This window comes from Drosophila tropicalis, unplaced genomic scaffold (assembly GCF_018151085.1).
Source record: "Drosophila tropicalis isolate 14030-0801.00 unplaced genomic scaffold, ASM1815108v1 contig_593, whole genome shotgun sequence".
NCBI classification, from domain to species: domain Eukaryota; kingdom Metazoa; phylum Arthropoda; class Insecta; order Diptera; family Drosophilidae; genus Drosophila; species Drosophila tropicalis.
In genome coordinates, this window is record NW_027173070.1 from 20,938,331 (window position 1) to 20,956,210 (window position 17,880).

General features: G+C 35.4%; 2 protein-coding genes across 4 annotated transcripts; both read left to right on the plus strand.

Moving 5' to 3' along the window:
* Window positions 1-4,117: 4,117 nt before the first annotated feature.
* Window positions 4,118-5,969, plus strand: LOC137575728 (RYamide receptor). The gene is made up of 3 exons (XM_068288362.1): window positions 4,118-4,509; window positions 4,563-4,925; window positions 5,064-5,969. The coding sequence occupies exons 1-3, from the start codon at window positions 4,153-4,155 to the stop codon at window positions 5,967-5,969; spliced, it is 1,626 nt and encodes a 541-aa protein (XP_068144463.1). The 5' UTR covers window positions 4,118-4,152.
* Window positions 5,970-7,754: 1,785 nt separating this feature from the next.
* On the plus strand, window positions 7,755-17,021 carry LOC137577466 (sphingomyelin phosphodiesterase). 3 transcript variants are annotated; one of them, XM_068290949.1, is made up of 8 exons: window positions 7,755-8,207; window positions 13,720-13,883; window positions 13,948-15,253; window positions 15,317-15,525; window positions 15,585-15,879; window positions 15,947-16,132; window positions 16,381-16,487; window positions 16,578-17,021. In XM_068290949.1, the coding sequence occupies exons 2-7, from the start codon at window positions 13,778-13,780 to the stop codon at window positions 16,484-16,486; spliced, it is 2,208 nt and encodes a 735-aa protein (XP_068147050.1). In that variant the 5' UTR covers window positions 7,755-8,207; window positions 13,720-13,777; the 3' UTR covers window position 16,487; window positions 16,578-17,021. The 3 variants fall into 3 exon arrangements, with proteins under 3 accessions (XP_068147050.1, XP_068147051.1, XP_068147049.1); XM_068290950.1 differs by lacking the exon at window positions 16,381-16,487; XM_068290948.1 differs by lacking the exon at window positions 16,578-17,021 and having other exon boundaries at window positions 16,381-16,536.
* Window positions 17,022-17,880: the final 859 nt, after the last annotated feature.

The following is a 17,880-nucleotide window of genomic DNA, read 5'->3' on the forward strand; positions in this document are numbered from 1 at the left end:
AATGAGTAAGAAATTAATGAGCAATGTCCAAGTGCAATGAATGGCAAAGCAACGTTTAGTGAAAGTTTTTAATATTAAATTTTATACACTTATTTATGTAGACATTAAATGCAAATACATAATGGTTTTTATCCAATCCTTTTTAAACTAAAGCCCAACGGGCTGCAATTGTTGTGTTGTTTTCTACTTTTTCTGTTGTCGTATACATTTTTGATTTCCTTTGTATTCATGTTTAGTGAAATATATATATATACATTTAACTATTATATGATTAATATGAATGTACTTAGATTATAGAAATCTAAAGGAAAAAATATATGTATGATTAAATGAGAGACTCATGTACCTAAATGAAATTAAGATACATACATAGTTGATAAGCCAAATACCTAACAAAAAAGAAAGCAAACAAATTTATATTGTATGTACCGACAAATAGATATATACCCAAACTATATATATATTTAGAAGTGTTTTTTGTGTATGTCAAGTAGGTGAATAAACAAAAGAAAACAAAACAAAACAAACAAGAGGAATACAATAATTAATTATGATTGAGTGTATTAATGTTTATATAATTGTTACAAAAAGTATTAACTATATCAAGCTGTGTGTTGCCTAATAAAAAACCCATTAAAAAAAACGTATACAAGAGATATATACATAAGTACAAACATACATAGTATATATGTATGTATGTGAATATTTGTATGTGTTTGTACCTGTAGTTAGTTAATTAAAAGATATATATATATATATATATGAACCTATAGCAAATGTTAAACACGATTTACGGTCTTATTTTTGTGATGGAAAGAGAATCGGGAGTCTTTTGTTTGTGAGACGGCAATAGATTAAAGGAGGGTAAACAGGAATTTAAATGAAAATTATTGTTATTAACTATGATTTAATAGTTGTTGTTTGTTTTAGCGCAGTAGCTGTGACATAACGAAAAACAGAGAAAGAAAACAAAACCTAAGTAAACCCATGTACCTAGTCATATAATGCCTATATAACAAGTAATCAAATTCAATGTCGGTGTTGCATGTTGCATGTTGCATGTTGTGTGTACCTGTGAAAAAGAAAAACCAAAACAAAACAAGCAGAAAGTAAAACTAACCTAGCGAATCAGCTTTGGACAGACCAAAGATTCCATACCCTTGCAAGTTTATTTTATTGCCTAACTTTTAATACACATTTTAAAGCCTAAATTCAGTTTTATAGTTAGTATTCTCTCTTTGTTAACCATTTAAGTCTTTCATCTAAGCATTGAATAGTTATATTTTTGAAAATCCAAATTACCTCTTCAAATTAAAAACACATTATATATAATTTTTGAAATTTCATCGTTCAGAAACTTGTATTAAAAGTAGAAATCGTCCGATAAAGTTGTTTTTGTCACATTTTATTTACAAAGAATCAAATATTATAAATGTCAGAGATAAAGCCAGATTGTAAAATTTATATATTCTTGCAAGGGTATAAAATAAAGAAGTAAAAAAAATGTTAAAAAAAAATAAGAAAAATATTTAATGGCTGTTAACACTAAAAAAGAGTTATTGAAAGGCAATTGCTTAGTTTATTTTGTAAATAAAATAAATAAATAGTTATATCTCTATACATACATATGTATGTATGTCTGTGTATGAGCACGTATTTTCTAGATATGTAAGTAGAAAAGAAAATCAAAAGAAAAGAAGCAATTTGCTCAAATTAAAAAACTACAAAAAAGTAGAAGACAAAATTAAGAGATAAAGCTAAGAAATATGTTAATCTATATATTTAAGATGAAACTGTCAATTCAAGACAAGATAAATAAATATATATACATATAGTATATATACATTTAAAGCTAAGAATGTTTACTTTAAACCCAATGGAAATACATATATATAAATACATCTACACAACAATATATTGGAAAATAAAAACCAGAGGAGCTTCAAATTTTATACGAAATTTTGGGCTGTCGATGAGAAACTAAATACAAAAAAATAAAAAAACTCATATCGATAAATATATATAGATATATACTATATAGGGTAATTTGACATTAACCTTCAATCCATATGTCTCTCAGAAATACTCATACGATATTCTAGCGAATTGACTAATCCACCCACCTTTCCGGCAACAGCTCAATGTACATACAGACAAAAGAAAATTGAAAAACTTTAACTATGTGTAAAATGCAAAAGGCAACAAAGTAATATTGAATTGTTATATTTGATAAGTCAGATAATTTATATAGACACACACACACACATACAGAGAGAATAGCAAAAACTAGTCATAAGGGCAAATCCAATCGACACTCTAAACACACGGAAAGAAAACTTAAATACAAATTAGATAAACTGTAATAAACAAAAACTTAAAGATAAAGAGAAGAAAAACAAATCAAAGTCAAAAACCATGTTCAGTATTTTGTATGTAATACCTGTTCTTTGTAATTGTAATTGATTATTTAAATGTAAATGTACTCCAAAGATGCCAAAAATTTAAACTGCATATGAAAATGATGTATGTATGTAGTTCTCTATTTACCGAAACATACTACAAAACATATTTGTTTAACATTAACATTAAGTACAACAGAAAAGTATTAATGAGCATTAGATAATTGATGATAATTGAGCAAATATTTATGGGTTTTAATGAGAAAAAAATTCAAATAAATGATTTCAAAATGAAAACAAGATTTTGTTTGCATTCAGAGAGTGAAATGCTCGTTTAAAATCTTGATGGTTATATATTTATCTTCGCCTTCATAATATCATACACCCATAGGGTAAAATGGTAAATTAAAGTCGCCAAAATGTATGTAACAGGCAGAGGGAAGCTTATATAAAGTATATATATTCTGGATCAACATCAACAGTCGAGTCGATTCAGCGAAGTTCGTCTGTATGTCTGTATGAACATCTAGATTTCGGAGACTTTAAAAACTAAAGACACCAAATTTGTTATTTAGGTTCATGTAGTATGTAAAGTGATCGAGTTTATTTTAAATTTTTGACACACCCCTTTCACACACCCTCTTTAGCAGAATAGCAAGTCAATTCCCTAAAGGACTTCAACAAAGTGTTTCTAGTATTTTTTGGATAACAAATGGTCATCTGCTTAAAGTAGTAAATCAATATAAAGCAAAGCTTCTATTTCAAGGACCTAGCCAGGTTAGCGGGTCAGGGCAGGATGCCTTTCAATTTGAATCCTGACTATCCACACTCTTGATCCACTTGATTCTATCTATTTAAGGATTATTTGATAGTATAAATTTTTGTATGTTTTTATAAACTGAACCTTTATATCCTTTATTTAGCTGGGAGTTTCCTTTAAGTAATGGATGCAAATGACCTCGTATAAATTTTTGTATGTTTTTATAAACTGAACCTTTATATCCTTTATTTAGCTGGGAGTTTCCTTTAAGTAATGGATGCAAATGACAACGGCAGCAGAACACATAATGAGTAGCCGGCAAAGACAGGGAACCGCAACCACACTCTTGGTTCAATTCAATTAAATTTGTTAAACCGCCAAAGCAATTTAAATTCGTTGGTTCAGCAAAGCGTTGCCACACCACCATTTTCTCTCCTCTTTTCGTTTTCTTTCTACAGTGGTGGGAAGAGAGATAGTGTTGGAAAATGTGGCGGATAGTGGCGGAAAGTTCGCTTATCGATAAGTCGGCCGCACTTGGCGCTAAATTTAAAAAGCAACAGGCTAAAGGGTTCTGAAAGGTATTAAACGAAAGGTTATAAGAAATGAGGGAAAATACGAATATTAACTGATATGATTATAAATATAAACTGATTAGTTCAGCCTAAATTGGAAAAGCAATTGATATATTTTAAAATTTTAACAGCCTGCATTGGATTAGTCATAAAATAAGACACAACAAAATAATAACTTATCATTGCCATCATCATCATTCATTCATTCATTCACTGATTGTGATTGCCAGGTGCAATGCGTTCGACCCATTAATTATGACAGCCGATAACAATCTAAATACGAAACGAATGCTTTGGACATGTGATAAGAGCACAAAAACGTTTAATGCGAAGATAAAACCAAAAGCCATCATAAATTTACGAACAGTCTAATCCGGGAAGTCGAAGCGAAAACAATTGCATACTTTTCGGGTCAAAAATAATGGCCCTACTGCACTACACATACGAAGAGTTGCAATATTATTTGAAATATATAGTAAATAAGAATACAGCTTCAACGGAGAATTACGCAAATGAAGCCACATATCCGGGCATATTGATATCCGATCTCAGTCAGATAAGCATCAAGAAACGTAGCATTTTCATGGCCATAGTGGGCGTCTTGTTCCTTTTGGCGTTCTTGGGTAATCTGAGTACCCTCTATGTGAATTCGCGTCGGAAGCTGCGTCCATTTTTTCGAGCCTGTCTGATATCCTTGGCCTGCAGTGATCTGATGTCATGTGTGTTCAGTACAATTGCCTATTTAGCCCAATTTAAGGCGGAGTACTTGCAATTATGGGTGAGTTGGCCACATCCTGAGATGAACTTTTCATCACTTAATATCGAACACAGACTCTGGGCGATTTCATGTGCAAATTCGTGCCGTTTATTACCACGGCAGCTGTACTGGCCAGTAGCTTGACCCTGGTGGCCATTGCTTTCGATCGGTATATGGCCATTATGAGAGCCGTTTTGGGTTTCTGGAATCCAGATGTTCGCATTTGTATCGTCTGCATGGCTGTCATTTGGTTGGCCTCTATGGGAACTTCTGGTCCCTTGTTTGCCATCTACGATCTGGATAAGATTTATCTACTGGAATTGGATGAACCGCAACTGCAATCGAACCAGGAGGAGGGTACTACAACTGAAATGCCAACTACCGAGGATTTGCTGGTCACTGAGTTGGAACTTGTCAGCATGTGTATAACTGGCGACGTGAGTTTAAGATTCCAGATTCTGGATTATTGTTTTACATGTGCTGGGATCAGAGGCGTTCTGATAAGGCGCTTATCAGCCACTCAACAATAACAATGTGTTATTTTTTTATTTTTCTATTTATACAAATACCCACAGCATGATGTTGGCCTTTACTACGTCATATTGTTTGGTTTAATATTTCTGCCGTGCATTGTGGCGTTTATTTGGCTGAACACCATAATAGCCCGTCAATTGTGGCTAAGGCGTCATTATCATCATCATCAGCAGCAGCCAGAACAGGAGCAGGACCATGTCGAAGCTCGTGTCAAGATGAACAATGTGGAACTGCTTATGCCCAGCGCCATGATGAGTGCTCTGAGTGTGGCGGCCCCTTTGAATATTGATAAAATGAGCACCACATTGCCTCCACCTCCGCCACCCAAGCCAACTGTTTCCTCCACACCGCCAACAGTGGGAGCTGCTGCCTTGGCCCGAGAGCAAAGACATCGACGTATGGTTCTCGTGGTCCTCCTCATGATGGCAGTCTTCATTTGCCTTCGTTTGCCAGCTTGGATCTTTCTGATTATGCGTCTGTATGGCTCGTTCTCCACTCCAGTCGATTGGTTGCTCTACTTCAGTTTCGGCATCCTGAATCTAACAAGCTGTGCTTTGAATCCTGTGTTTTACACCTTCCTTACTCAAACAATACGCACATTGTCGTACTTCAAGCAAAAGATACGCAATTGGACCTGCTGTGGGAGGAAGGGTTTGCAGGACGAGGCCATGCCAACGGAACCGTCTGATCCTGGCAAAAAGTGGGGATTCGGTGTATGTTGCGGTCTTAGACACATAACCATCACTTGGCGGTGTTATCCTGACCATAATCTAGCCAAGGCCGCATCCACAGAGATTCCAAATGAGGCATTGCCTCAGCAGCCCTCGGATCAAGTTCATGGTGATCCCAGTAGCCTGCAGTTCTTTTACAATTTGAAGCATGACATATACGCCATCTACAATCAGAATGAAAGTTCACTCAGTGCGTCAATTGAGTCCTCTGTGTGAACATCATCATCATCATCAATCATTGAACCTGATCGCCTGATACGGTAATTGTAAATTGATTAATAATGGTGAGCCCACAGACACAAAAAACTGAAACTGAAACTGCAACTGATATGGCTGAAGTAAACATAATATGTGCCTGAACAATAATAATTGTTAATAATTTTTTTGTACAATAAAAAAATAAATACTAAATATAAAGATAAGAGTTCAATTGCTAAAAACAAAAAACCATCGCACAAAACCATTCAACAAACCATTAAACGTAATTTAATTCCACAACTAGATTGACAATTTGTGGTTATTTCGGTTCTCAAGAACTTGACTCACTTTTAAAACATTCAATTTATGAACTAATCTTTCTAGTTAGCATGTGGATTAAAATATGACCTGTGACTAAGCACCTCTTTGGACCTTATACTAACAGCTTTATCTATAGTAGAAAACTTTGTTAGTTTTGCTTAACAATTTCCGTTTTTTAAACAATGGCTTTTCAGAATATGTTCTACGAGACAAGATAAGCCATCATCATTATCATTATCATCGCACTAATTAAATGTCAAAAGTTGCTCAAGCGAGGTAAACAATGGGGGACTATAAACTTTAACTAGAGCATCGACTAATGTATACCCTTCTCATGAAATTGTATCTCAAATAAGTAGATGCAAACAATTCTGTTTCTATGACCTCTTTATTGTAAAAAAAAAAAACTAAAAGTTGAAATTTTAGTAACTTTGAGTTAGAGAATCGATAAAGGACAAAGTATTTATAATATCTGGGAAAAGTGTCATAAATTACGTATAAATTTTTCTATATTTTTGGAGTCTGTTTTTTACAGGGTAATATCTTAACCTTCTCCTATTTAAAGTGCCTTCTATAGAAATGACTCTTCATTGGATCTAGTGATTCAGGTGGAGACCAAAAAATTTGGTTTAAGATTCGTAAAATTTTCGTTTGTTGATGATTTTGTGTGTTGATTTTGGCTCTTATTAGTTCAAATTGAACGATACTAAATAGTAATATACATATACATTTTTTTTTACAAAACACTCGAGTTAGACTGTAGTAAGCAAATTTAAATCGTCCCTTACTAACGACTGCTCGTTAATTTGTTGGTCATATGGCATTATCTATTACCTACTGAAAGTTAACTTGTAATTTAATAATTTCCTGAAAATTAGTGATAAAAGGGTTTTTGCCCCTATTGACACTCTACGCTAAAAGCATTTTTATATAAATTTTAATTAAGTTACTTATTTCTTCACTTCTTGTGATTGTTAAATCGATTTTTCAGTTGCCTAGGAATATTCCTTTTGCGTTGACCCTGCATTTAAGGGCACACTTGAAATGCAATTTAAATATTCAGGCAAAGAAATATTGATTTTTGGTATTATATATTTATTAAGATTCACTTTCTTAAGCCACAACGACTGCTGAAGGACCTAAAAAGTTGAAGTGAAATATGGAAACTAGAAGATAACTAGTCAAAGGACAAGAAACATTACATTTTGACTGTATTTTTTAAGTGTTTTTTGATATTCAATTTTTAATATTCCTTCGTTTTTTTTAACTAGCTAAATAACCCCAAGATGGATTACAGGGTATACAGTGATTCATCATCGTGTCATTAAGTTTCTATTGTAAATTGAATTAGGTGGGCTGAAGGAAAGCTTGTCTCTCACTCTCTGTCTCTCAGCTGACCCCACGCAATCAGCTGTTTTAAGCCAAGCTCGACCCAAAAGCTTAGTCGCATGGAATTTTTTCTCTCAGTTGTCGTTGGCGGTTTGTGGCAAGCGGTTGGCTTTTTGGCTCTCTCCATTAGAGAGGCGATTCCGTGACAATATTTACTCGGGTGAAATCTACGACAATCAGTGCTCAGTGTTCAGTGCATGCCAAAAAAAGGAAAACAAAAATCAAGAAAAAAGAAAAAACAAATTGTGTAAAATAAATAATAACCGAAAATGAAATGTAAATAAATGAGGCCAATCGACAAAAGAGAGTTGCGAATTATGGCGCATTCATTATGAATTTAGTATATAAATAGAAACACAAAAGAAAGAAAAAGTGGTTAATCACATACCGAAAAGAAAATATCATTTAAAGAACCAAAAACCAAGCGAGAGGGAAGGAGACAGCAGATTAAACACAGCTTTAACAGTGTGTGAAAAAGTGTCATAAAATATTTCTGATTAAGTGAATTCTTCTGCACACAAAGCAAAGAAAGCGAATCATCAACAGGTAAATCTTACTGGTCACTCTGTAGCCTGTTCTTCATCATCTTCAGCATTGATTTGGACAAAAACCAAAATGAATGCAAAACCAGTTGGCGGCTATTTTACTGTTACACATTTCGTCAGAAGACCACAAAATACCAAATATGTGTGTACATTTGTATGTACTCCCCGAGCTGGAGAAACACGTTTGTGCGCATGCGCGCATTTCACTTGGAGTTGGTCCCTCCACCACCCATCCATTCATCCATCCATCGATCCATCCACCCATCCTAGTGCCATTAAGCTTCTCTTCAGCTCACTCTGTCAACCAGGCCCACAAATTGTGAGCTTGGCTTGCAAAATCTTGTAAAGTTGTCAACGGTTTTTCACTTTTTTATTCCTTCTCCTATCTACTATATCTATGTATCTATCAGTTTCACACACACATAGACACACATTGTATGGCATTCTAAAGCTCTACCTCTGTCTGTCTTTGTCACTCACTTGTCATATCTCTTTCTCTTCGACCATTATGTTCAATTCATGTTTTTTGTTTTGTAGATTTGTCATTCAGCTCAGACTTCTTGGACAGGTTACGAAGCGGAGCGCTTTCGTTAGTTTGGATTTCTGTTTCTATTTCTATTTCAAATAGCCATTCCCATATTCGTGCACTGTGGTTTTATTCGGTAGCCGCATATTTAATTAGATCATGCTAATAAAATGACCATTATATAGGCCAGTATTTTGGACATGACGAGGCCAAAATATTAAAATTTTCAATGTTACCAAAGGGCACTGGCTTTGTGATACCCTGTGCTTTGATTTCTCCTTTTTTTTTTGGCAAGTCAAGCCATTTCTGACGAAGATTTTTCGCGAATAAGCTGGAAAATAGTTTAATCACTATTTTGATCGACAAAATTCGAGTTTTTTTAAAGTTAGACCAGCAAGTTGCTTAAGAAAACTGGAGAGATGTTTGTTTTTGTAAGACAAAATATTAGCTGCTAAAACGAAGTCTAAAGACATTTCACACTAAAACACACACACACTGGATCACTCGAAATAGAAATGTTTAGAATAATTAAAATATCTTCCATAGAACTACACAAATTTCTCTTTATAAACAGAGTTTAACCTTTGTCCACACTTTGCCCAGTAAGGAAAAGCAAACCAATGGGTGAAAGAGAGGAAAATTACTTTCCATTTCATTTCTTAATTATTATAAAACAAGAAATGCTCATTAAAACATTACATGCAGCTTATCTACCTCCAAACGACCGTTATACAATAGCCCAAAAAAAAAACTGAAAACTGAAAACCGAAACCCACAACAAAAACTAAGAAAAAAACGAGTAGGAAAACAACAGATACAAACAATGGATAACAACATGATGGTTGTTGGACTTTAAAGCTATTTAGCACATCCCAAAAGCATTTTCATATTATTAAGAAAATAATTTCTAAAGAAAGTGAAAGTTACAAAATGAATCCAACGTTTGCCCTTATAAGGCGACGACCTGTCACTGACGTTGACTGAATAATGATCAATAACTCTGATCGTATCAGATAATCTGAGAACCTACCTACCCACATACCTACAACAGAGAGAGTCGCTGTTGCTGTTGTTGTTGTTGTTGTTGAATAAAAGTCAAAAAAATAATAAAATAAACAGAATAGTTCAGCAACAACAACAACAACAAAAAGAAATGAAATACACGTGCTTAACCGGTTTCAATCTAAAGCCATTTCTTTTGTACAATTTCTTGCAATTGAGTTCGGCTCATCTTTTATACCCTTTACTGGAATTGTTTGGTTTTATATTAAATGATAAATAAAGAAGCATTTGGAATGTAGACTATCTGCCAATAAAGTCTATAGCTTTTCCTTATCCTTTATAGACTTTAAGTCTCAACACCATGAGAGGCTCTCAAAAGTGTTGGGAGGTTAAAAAATTTAGAGCCATTAAATTTGGTATTTGGACTCATCGAGTTTGAGGCAATTCACATCTATGCGACGTCGCACTTAAGCAAATATTTAATAAAATATTATGAAATGTGAATGTGTTATATGCAAAAGATCAAATAAGACCTTGTTAGTCTTATATAGAGAACATAGCAATGAGTAATTTTTTAAGAAATGATAAATATAAGAAAGATTATGAAACCAAAATCGGTTTAAGAATTAAAACTCATAAAACCAGGAAATCACAATCGTTTATTTATGTTTTTCTACAAGGTTGAAACATCTTGTATAAAATATTTTTATCAGAGAAAAGAGATGACCCCATTATATTCAGATGAAGCTCAACTACGCTCTTATTAAGAACAATTATCGAGCAGAATAACTGCAAAAAAGACTTCTATCTGTGTTCATATGTATGAATATGCCACATGGATCAACTACTTAGTACAATGATTTATCTCCTTATTTATTTTAACTTAAATGTATTGCACACTTAACTTACTTTGTCACAATTTGAATGGGAAGCCCTTGTCGTACAAATACCCTATTGTTTTCGAAATCTACAATTCTTTTGCTCTCCAGTTCGAACCCCGACATGAGTGGAGTTTCCCACCGATGAAGCAATACTGAAAGGTAGTTCCGTCGGGGATAATGGAAACGATTGTGGATAACGAATAATTTTGTCATGTTTTCTTCATAGTTCAAAAAAATGATTAAAATAAGTTTTCTTTTGAAGGAGATGTGACTTTAGGTCAAAATGGTTAATCTCCAATCCAAAGTATTAACCTTTACATGTCTAGGAAACTTACTTCAATAACTTTTGAAGAACTTTTACCTCTAGAAATCATAAAACTAAATGATTTCTTTGGAATTTGGAAACTTGATGGAAACAAGATCTATTTCTCAGGACTTTTATCTTCAATTGTGTATTGGAGTTTTGGCAAAGCAAAGCATACAAATTTTGGCTTGATTTCAGCCCATTACACTTCAAAGATATTGAGAGTTTAGGAATAAGATTTATATTGGAAAGAATAAACGATTTTCGGTCAGAAAAAACTTTCTTGTCTTGTCTCTTGATGTCATTTGTTGTTGGGATTTATGCAATTTTTTTTTTTCAATTTATTATTATTTATTTATCACAACTTAATGCAGAGTATTTGAGAGTCGCCTGTCATGATTTATCTATTTCTTCTTCGTTTTATTATTAGTTAGTTCAAAGTTTTATGACTGTAACTTGACCTGTATTAAAAGCTGGAAATTTTTATCCTAACCTTGCCAAAAAACTTGTTTGCTTTTTCTCTGGTTTTGTGTCTTTGCCGCTTGTAATTTGTGTTGGCAAATGCAATTTTGTTTCATTTCAAACTGAACTCTTCTTCACCGCCCTGAAGACACTTTCGATTTTCGCATATAACAAATGAAATCACAGAAGAAGCAGCAGCAGCAACAACAACAACAAAAACAAAATAACAAAAAGTCGCGCTTTAGTTACTTTTTTTTCTTCGGTTTTCTTCGAGACCTTACTACTTACTACTTATTACACCAAAGTTGACGATTTCACTTCGTCTGTCTGATTGTTGGAATGTCCGTCTGTCTGTCTGTCTGTCTGGAAGAGGCCAATGTACCGTCATGGAGAGACTCCGATACGCGTTGCTGCGGGGGTCTGTATACTTTGCTTTTTGCCAGTGACCAAATGATGGCTCGACATTGAGTGTAGCCTCTCTCTTCTGCCCCTCCTTTGATCCCCTTCTGGTGGTGAGCCATTGAAATTATGCATAATGGGGCGCTGGGGCTCGCTTGGCACAATAAACACAAATGGTCTTAAGGTTGCTCGCCAACACCAGCAACAGCAGCAACAGCAACAACAACAACAACACCGACAACAGCAGCAACATCAACAACAACTGAGCAGAAGCAAACAAATCAATTTGTTTTATTGTTGACTTTGGGTATCATATGATCAAATTGAACTGGGCAAAAGCAAATCTAAACAGTTCAATCAAATGCAATAAACAAAAAAAATGGATACTTTGTTTTTAAATTGAAAAATTAACTGCTTAAATTTTCATCATTCAAGTAGTTTTCTAGATTTTTAAGTAAGTTTTAATGTTACATAAATAAACTATTAACTGATAACGCCATCTGCCTCTCCCTCTCTCTCCTTCTGTCCCGCTCCCTGCCTGTCACAAAAACACATTTCAATTAAATGGCAACTAGTTTTAGTTGTTTGCTAGTTTGGGTTCTATAGAGGATGTTGATAAGGCCAGCAATCTAAAGAAAGAACATACATATAAATAAACTCGACAACTTAATACCATTCGGGCTGTTGCGTTTAACACGTTATATAAAGAATATTTACTTGCCCAAATAAACAAATGTGGAACTGTTTACCCACAGCTAAGATTCTCTGCTCTGAATCATCACCAGCAACAATAGTTAAAGATTTGTTAAGAAGATACTAACACACATGTTTAAAACTATTCACTAGGTATATTAAATATCTATGAATACTCAGAATAACGATCACTCTAATTTCTTGACTTTAGTCAACTAGAATTTCAGTTGTTCATTGTATTGACTCGAAGAAAATGTCATCTGATCCTCGACTGATATCATATGAGTTCCTCGTATAGGCAACAGTTTCCCACAAAGAAAGAGCCACACCATTCGGCTATAAAAATAAAAAAGTTGACTTTATTTAGTTTTCATTCAAAGTTTTGACCAAAATGACAGGTGTCACTAAAATGACCTTTCTCTATACCATGCAAATTATTGGAAATAAAATTTTACTTACACCAATTTTATATACATACATATGTACATTGATAAGCCATTTCGAATAAACAGAAATGCAATTTAATGAAAAAAAATATGAAACTTTAGTTGCCTATTAAAATATTTATATATTAACGAAGACTCATTATCTTTATTTTCTTTTTCAATGAGTTTTCTTCTTTCTGACGTCAAGAAAAATGAAAATTTATATGAAATTTCTCAAATTATCAAAGCTAATTAAAAAATTGATTCTGCCTACAACAATTGGATGGTTATCGTCGATGTCAATATCATAAAATTTATGAACTTTAAAGATAACTCTAATAATGTTTCTGATCAAAGGATACAACATTTTGTATAAACATTTTAGTACTGGGTTTATTTTTAACATCATATTGATTGTTAAATTTGTGGTCTGTTAAGGTTTCTTTTAAATAAATTAATTCAAATTCGAATCCTGTTTAGACCTCTGGGTTTAGTAGGAAGTTTTGCTTTTAATCCGTTTAGTAGTAAATTTTCTCCAGTCATCAAAAGGGCCCTTCAAGCATTACAGCTAACTTGTTAATCATGTCTGAACTGCATTAAATTAGCCTTGAAATGACTGCAAATTTCGCACAATGTGTAAACGATGTTTTTTTTTTTTTTGATGTTGTTTATAATGGATCGAAAATATGTAAATGGCATAACGGAATTTCATATACTTGAACGTCGTCATACATTGCCCCTTTTCCTGCAATGAAACCCGTTCAACATAATAATGACTGTTTTTTCTCTTACTTGTTTTTTTGTCCAACCCAAAAATGTAGGTCAAGCCGGCGGCTGCTTACCTGTGAACTGGGGGCCGAGAGGCAAAGAGAGAGAATTATGACACTGCATGGAGCATCATCGTTATGGTCAAGTCCACGACGAAGTCCCAGGGGAATGTGCAGCCTCATGACGGTGCTGGCAGCACTTCTGACCACAACAAATGGTAACTAGATCAGAGGTACACTTGAAATCACTCGAAACAATTGCTAAGCATTCTGCTTTTACAGCATTTCCCTTTCTGTTCCCGCGTGTCCAGCCCCGAATTAATTGGACCCAGCCTGAGCTGGCGGAATGGGTGATTGAAGAACAGCCACGGAGTATACATCCACATTTGGAACTGACGCATCATCCCAATCGCACGAATAGTGAACCCTCCGATAGCGATGCCGAGTTCTTGGAACGTTTGCGGGCCATCAAGACGAATCGAACGGCAACGGGTCGCATGTTGTGGTACGATGCGGCAGCCGGAGATGGCCTGGTGTATCCACCTTTTGTGGACAAGGCACTGAAGCTCTTGAATCTCAAACAAGTTGCCTATGAGATCGAGAATAGTGTCATGTCCAAGGTGACCTGCACGGCCTGCAAGGCAGGAGCCGGAATGCTGCAGCATCAGATACAATCGGGCAAGTCGGATGAGGAGATAATGCGTTTAATAGCCGAATATTGCACGAATCTAAATATCCAGAGTGCTCGAGTGTGTCAGGGTGTATCCCAGTTGTTTGGCAGTGAATTGATCTATGTCCTCAAGAGAGTTAACCTGACACCCGATGAACTATGCAGCTTTGTCATTGGCGATGGCTGCAGCGATGTCTACAATCCCTATCATGAGTGGGAGGTTATTTTTCCCCCGGTACCAAAGCCTCCTCGTCTCGCTGATCTGCCCATACCGCTGGAGGCGGCACCCTTTTTCAAGGTTCTCCACATCTCCGACACTCACTATGATCCCCACTATGTGGAGGGCTCCAATGCCGAGTGCAATGAACCTTTGTGCTGTCGCCTCAGCAGTGGACGACCAGCCAATCCCAATGCAGCGGCCGGCAAATGGGGAGACTATCGGAAATGTGATACTCCAAAGAGAACTGTCGATAATATGTTGGCTCACATAGCTGAAACTCACAAGGATATCGATTATATACTATGGACAGGTGATTTGCCTCCACATGATGTGTGGAATCAAACCAAGGAAGAGAACCTGGCCATTATAAAGGAGACCGTTAAGCAAATGGTAGAAAAATTTCCCGGCATACCAATATTCCCAGCCTTGGGCAACCATGAGAGTGCCCCAGTAAATAGTTTTCCTCCGCCATATGTGAATCAAGTGGACATATCCATTAATTGGCTATACGATGAATTGGATAATCAATGGCGCCGTTGGCTGCCTCAAAGTGTCTCCCACACCGTACGCAGAGGAGCCTTTTACTCGGTTCTAGTGCGTCCAGGATTCCGAATTATTTCCATGAACATGAACTACTGCAACAACAAGAACTGGTGGCTTCTGCTCAATTCCACGGATCCAGCCACTGAGTTGCAATGGTTAGTCGCAAGAGACAGTATGATTGAAACTGAAATCACTCCAATAATTTTTGTATATTCTAGGTTTATTTATGAGCTGCAAAGTGCTGAATTCTCCAATGAGAAGGTTCATGTCATTGGCCATATACCGCCTGGACATTCCGATTGCCTTAAGGTTTGGTCTCGCAACTTCTACAAGATTATATCCCGCTATGAGAGCACCATAACAGCCCAATTCTACGGCCATACGCATTACGATGAGTTTGAAATGTTCTACGATCCACATGACCTAAGTAAGAAGACAGCAGAGGATCCTCAAAAGAATGGAAATAATATTTATTCCCCTCTCCAGATCATCCCAACAGCATTGCCTATATTGGACCCTCTGTGTCGCCCTACTACGATCTTAATCCCGGCTATCGCATTTACTATGTCGATGGCGATCATGATAGTACCACACGCCTGGTTATCGATCACGAGTCCTGGATTATGAACCTGAAAGAGGCCAATCTCTACGGCTATCCCATTTGGTATAAACTATACACAGCTCGGGCAGCATTCAATATGAAGGCACTGCGTCCCAGCGATTGGCATAATCTCCTCAACGATCTAACCAACAATCAGGAACTCTTTGAGCTGTACTACAAGTGAGTTGAATGGACTCTTCATTGATCATAATTCTCAACTCTAACAAAACTTTCTCACAACTCTCAGATATTACTGGAAGAACTCACCAGCTCGACCCACTTGCGATGCAGAGTGCAAAAAACGCATGATATGCGATTGCAAGAGCGGTCGCTCACATGATCGCAAACATTTCTGCACCGATGTGGAATCCAAAATTGATGAGGAGTCATCCAAGTCATGGAAATCGTGGTTCTATCGTGGATTATCCAATTCGTATGTACTATTTAACTAAAGTTCCTATGTGTTTGTATGTTTTTGGTGTTGGTTCTTGCATTCCATTGACTGCCATAGCTAAATGCATTAAATATTTAGATCTAAGATCTATTGAAGCTTTAGCTTTATATAATCCAGCATTTTGTAATTCATTTTATACATACTTAAGTTATAAAAACAAAAAGTAATCACACAAATTTTATTTTCCACACCTGGTTTTGGTTAATTCATCACTCGAACTCTCTCAGAGGAGAGCAAACACCTGAGGAAGGATCTAATTCTAATACGGAGACAACTACCGATAATAATAATTGGGGTTCGATGGATTTCATTATTGTTAATGTTGGTGGTTAAGGTATTAATGTCTTGTAAATAATTATCAATAAAATGAGATGGTATCCGAATCTAGATTAATTCTATTCCCACATCACAAATCCAACTCTAGCTACAGTCTACTCTCATCGATCACATATTTGCCGAAATACTTGCTGGGCTATCGCTGAGATGAAACTCTTCGAGTCCTTGGATAAAGTCAATGCAACAAATCAAAATACACAGTGCAAATGCGAAACGAAAGAAAAACGCCTACGATATAAGTTTACTATGTGATAATTAGTGCTTAGAATCTTAATTTAAATTAATTAAGTTAACAATGTCACAACTGAATGCAATGCCCACACACCCAACCCATCCCAGCCCATCCCGCCTCTATATAGAACTCTTTCAATCGATCCAACCGAGTCAATGAACAATAGTCATTAAAATTAAATTGATGGGCGTGGCAGAAGGCGGCCAATGGAATAGAATGCGACAAGTTGAACAAATTACTTTATAGAATTGTAGAATTATCGTGAATAAAGTGCAATTAATTTAATAAATATATACACAAGTAACTTTGTTTTCACTGCGAGTCTTGAAAGCTCTCTAACGGTTTCTTTTCATCATGGCATAAAAGCTTTCCAAACGGTTATAAGTCTGTTGAAGCTTTGGCTAACAGAAAACATCGATTTTCCAACCGATTTTCCCCTTTCGATAGGGCGCCACAAAATTGGCAATTTAAATGGTTTAATTCGGAAAATTTGAGCACTTAATGGAAAACTGATAAAGTTTTTTCAAAGCATTTTCCATTTGATTACATTTTGGAAAGCCTTTTTTTAAAATTTATAATACAATTTTCATTTAAAGCGAATACAATTATTTTGACATGTGAGGTCCGTTGGTTTTCCTCAAGTAACGAATTAACGAAGCTTTGTATTCAACTCTACTAAGATCCTGTGACAAAAGCGGGCAAATTCCATAAGAGGAACTCTTTTTTTCAATAAACTTAAGGCTCAAAATCACTTTTTTAAATATTGATTTATTTTATAGAGACAAATAGTTTTGTAATGGCTGTAAATGATGAATATGCCTAACTAAGCCTTTTTTAGTGCATGGGCAAGAAGAATTCAAATAGTTAATGCGATTACTTACTTAAAAAAAAAGGTTGTCTTTTGTGAAGATATTGTCACATTTATACATACTTATTAGACATCTGCATGGTTTCATTCACATAAAATGAGTACCCTCGAATTGAATGGAAGTGAGTAAGTGAGAGGCTTATACTGAGTGAGTGTGTATGAGTATTGTATTGTTTTCCTACTCATACAATGCAAGCTGAGTGAGAATGAATACTGCTTAGAACGTTCATTCGACTCATTCATTTCGTTTTAACAAAGTGTGACTGAGTGTAGCCCAAGCTAACTGACTCA

Bases quoted from the DNA above. Each gene is read 5' to 3' on its own strand.
- LOC137575728 (XM_068288362.1), top strand. From the start codon at position 4,153: ATGGCCCTACTGCACTACACATACGAAGAGTTGCAATATTATTTGAAA. The intron at 4,510-4,562 runs GTGAGTTGGCCA...TATCGAACACAG, and splicing joins CGGAGTACTTGCAATTATGG to ACTCTGGGCGATTTCATGTG. The intron at 4,926-5,063 runs GTGAGTTTAAGA...AAATACCCACAG, and splicing joins GCATGTGTATAACTGGCGAC to CATGATGTTGGCCTTTACTA.
- LOC137577466 (XM_068290949.1), top strand. From the start codon at position 13,778: ATGACACTGCATGGAGCATCATCGTTATGGTCAAGTCCACGACGAAGT. The intron at 15,880-15,946 runs GTGAGTTGAATG...CACAACTCTCAG, and splicing joins CTCTTTGAGCTGTACTACAA to ATATTACTGGAAGAACTCAC. The intron at 16,133-16,380 runs GTATGTACTATT...GAACTCTCTCAG, and splicing joins TATCGTGGATTATCCAATTC to AGGAGAGCAAACACCTGAGG.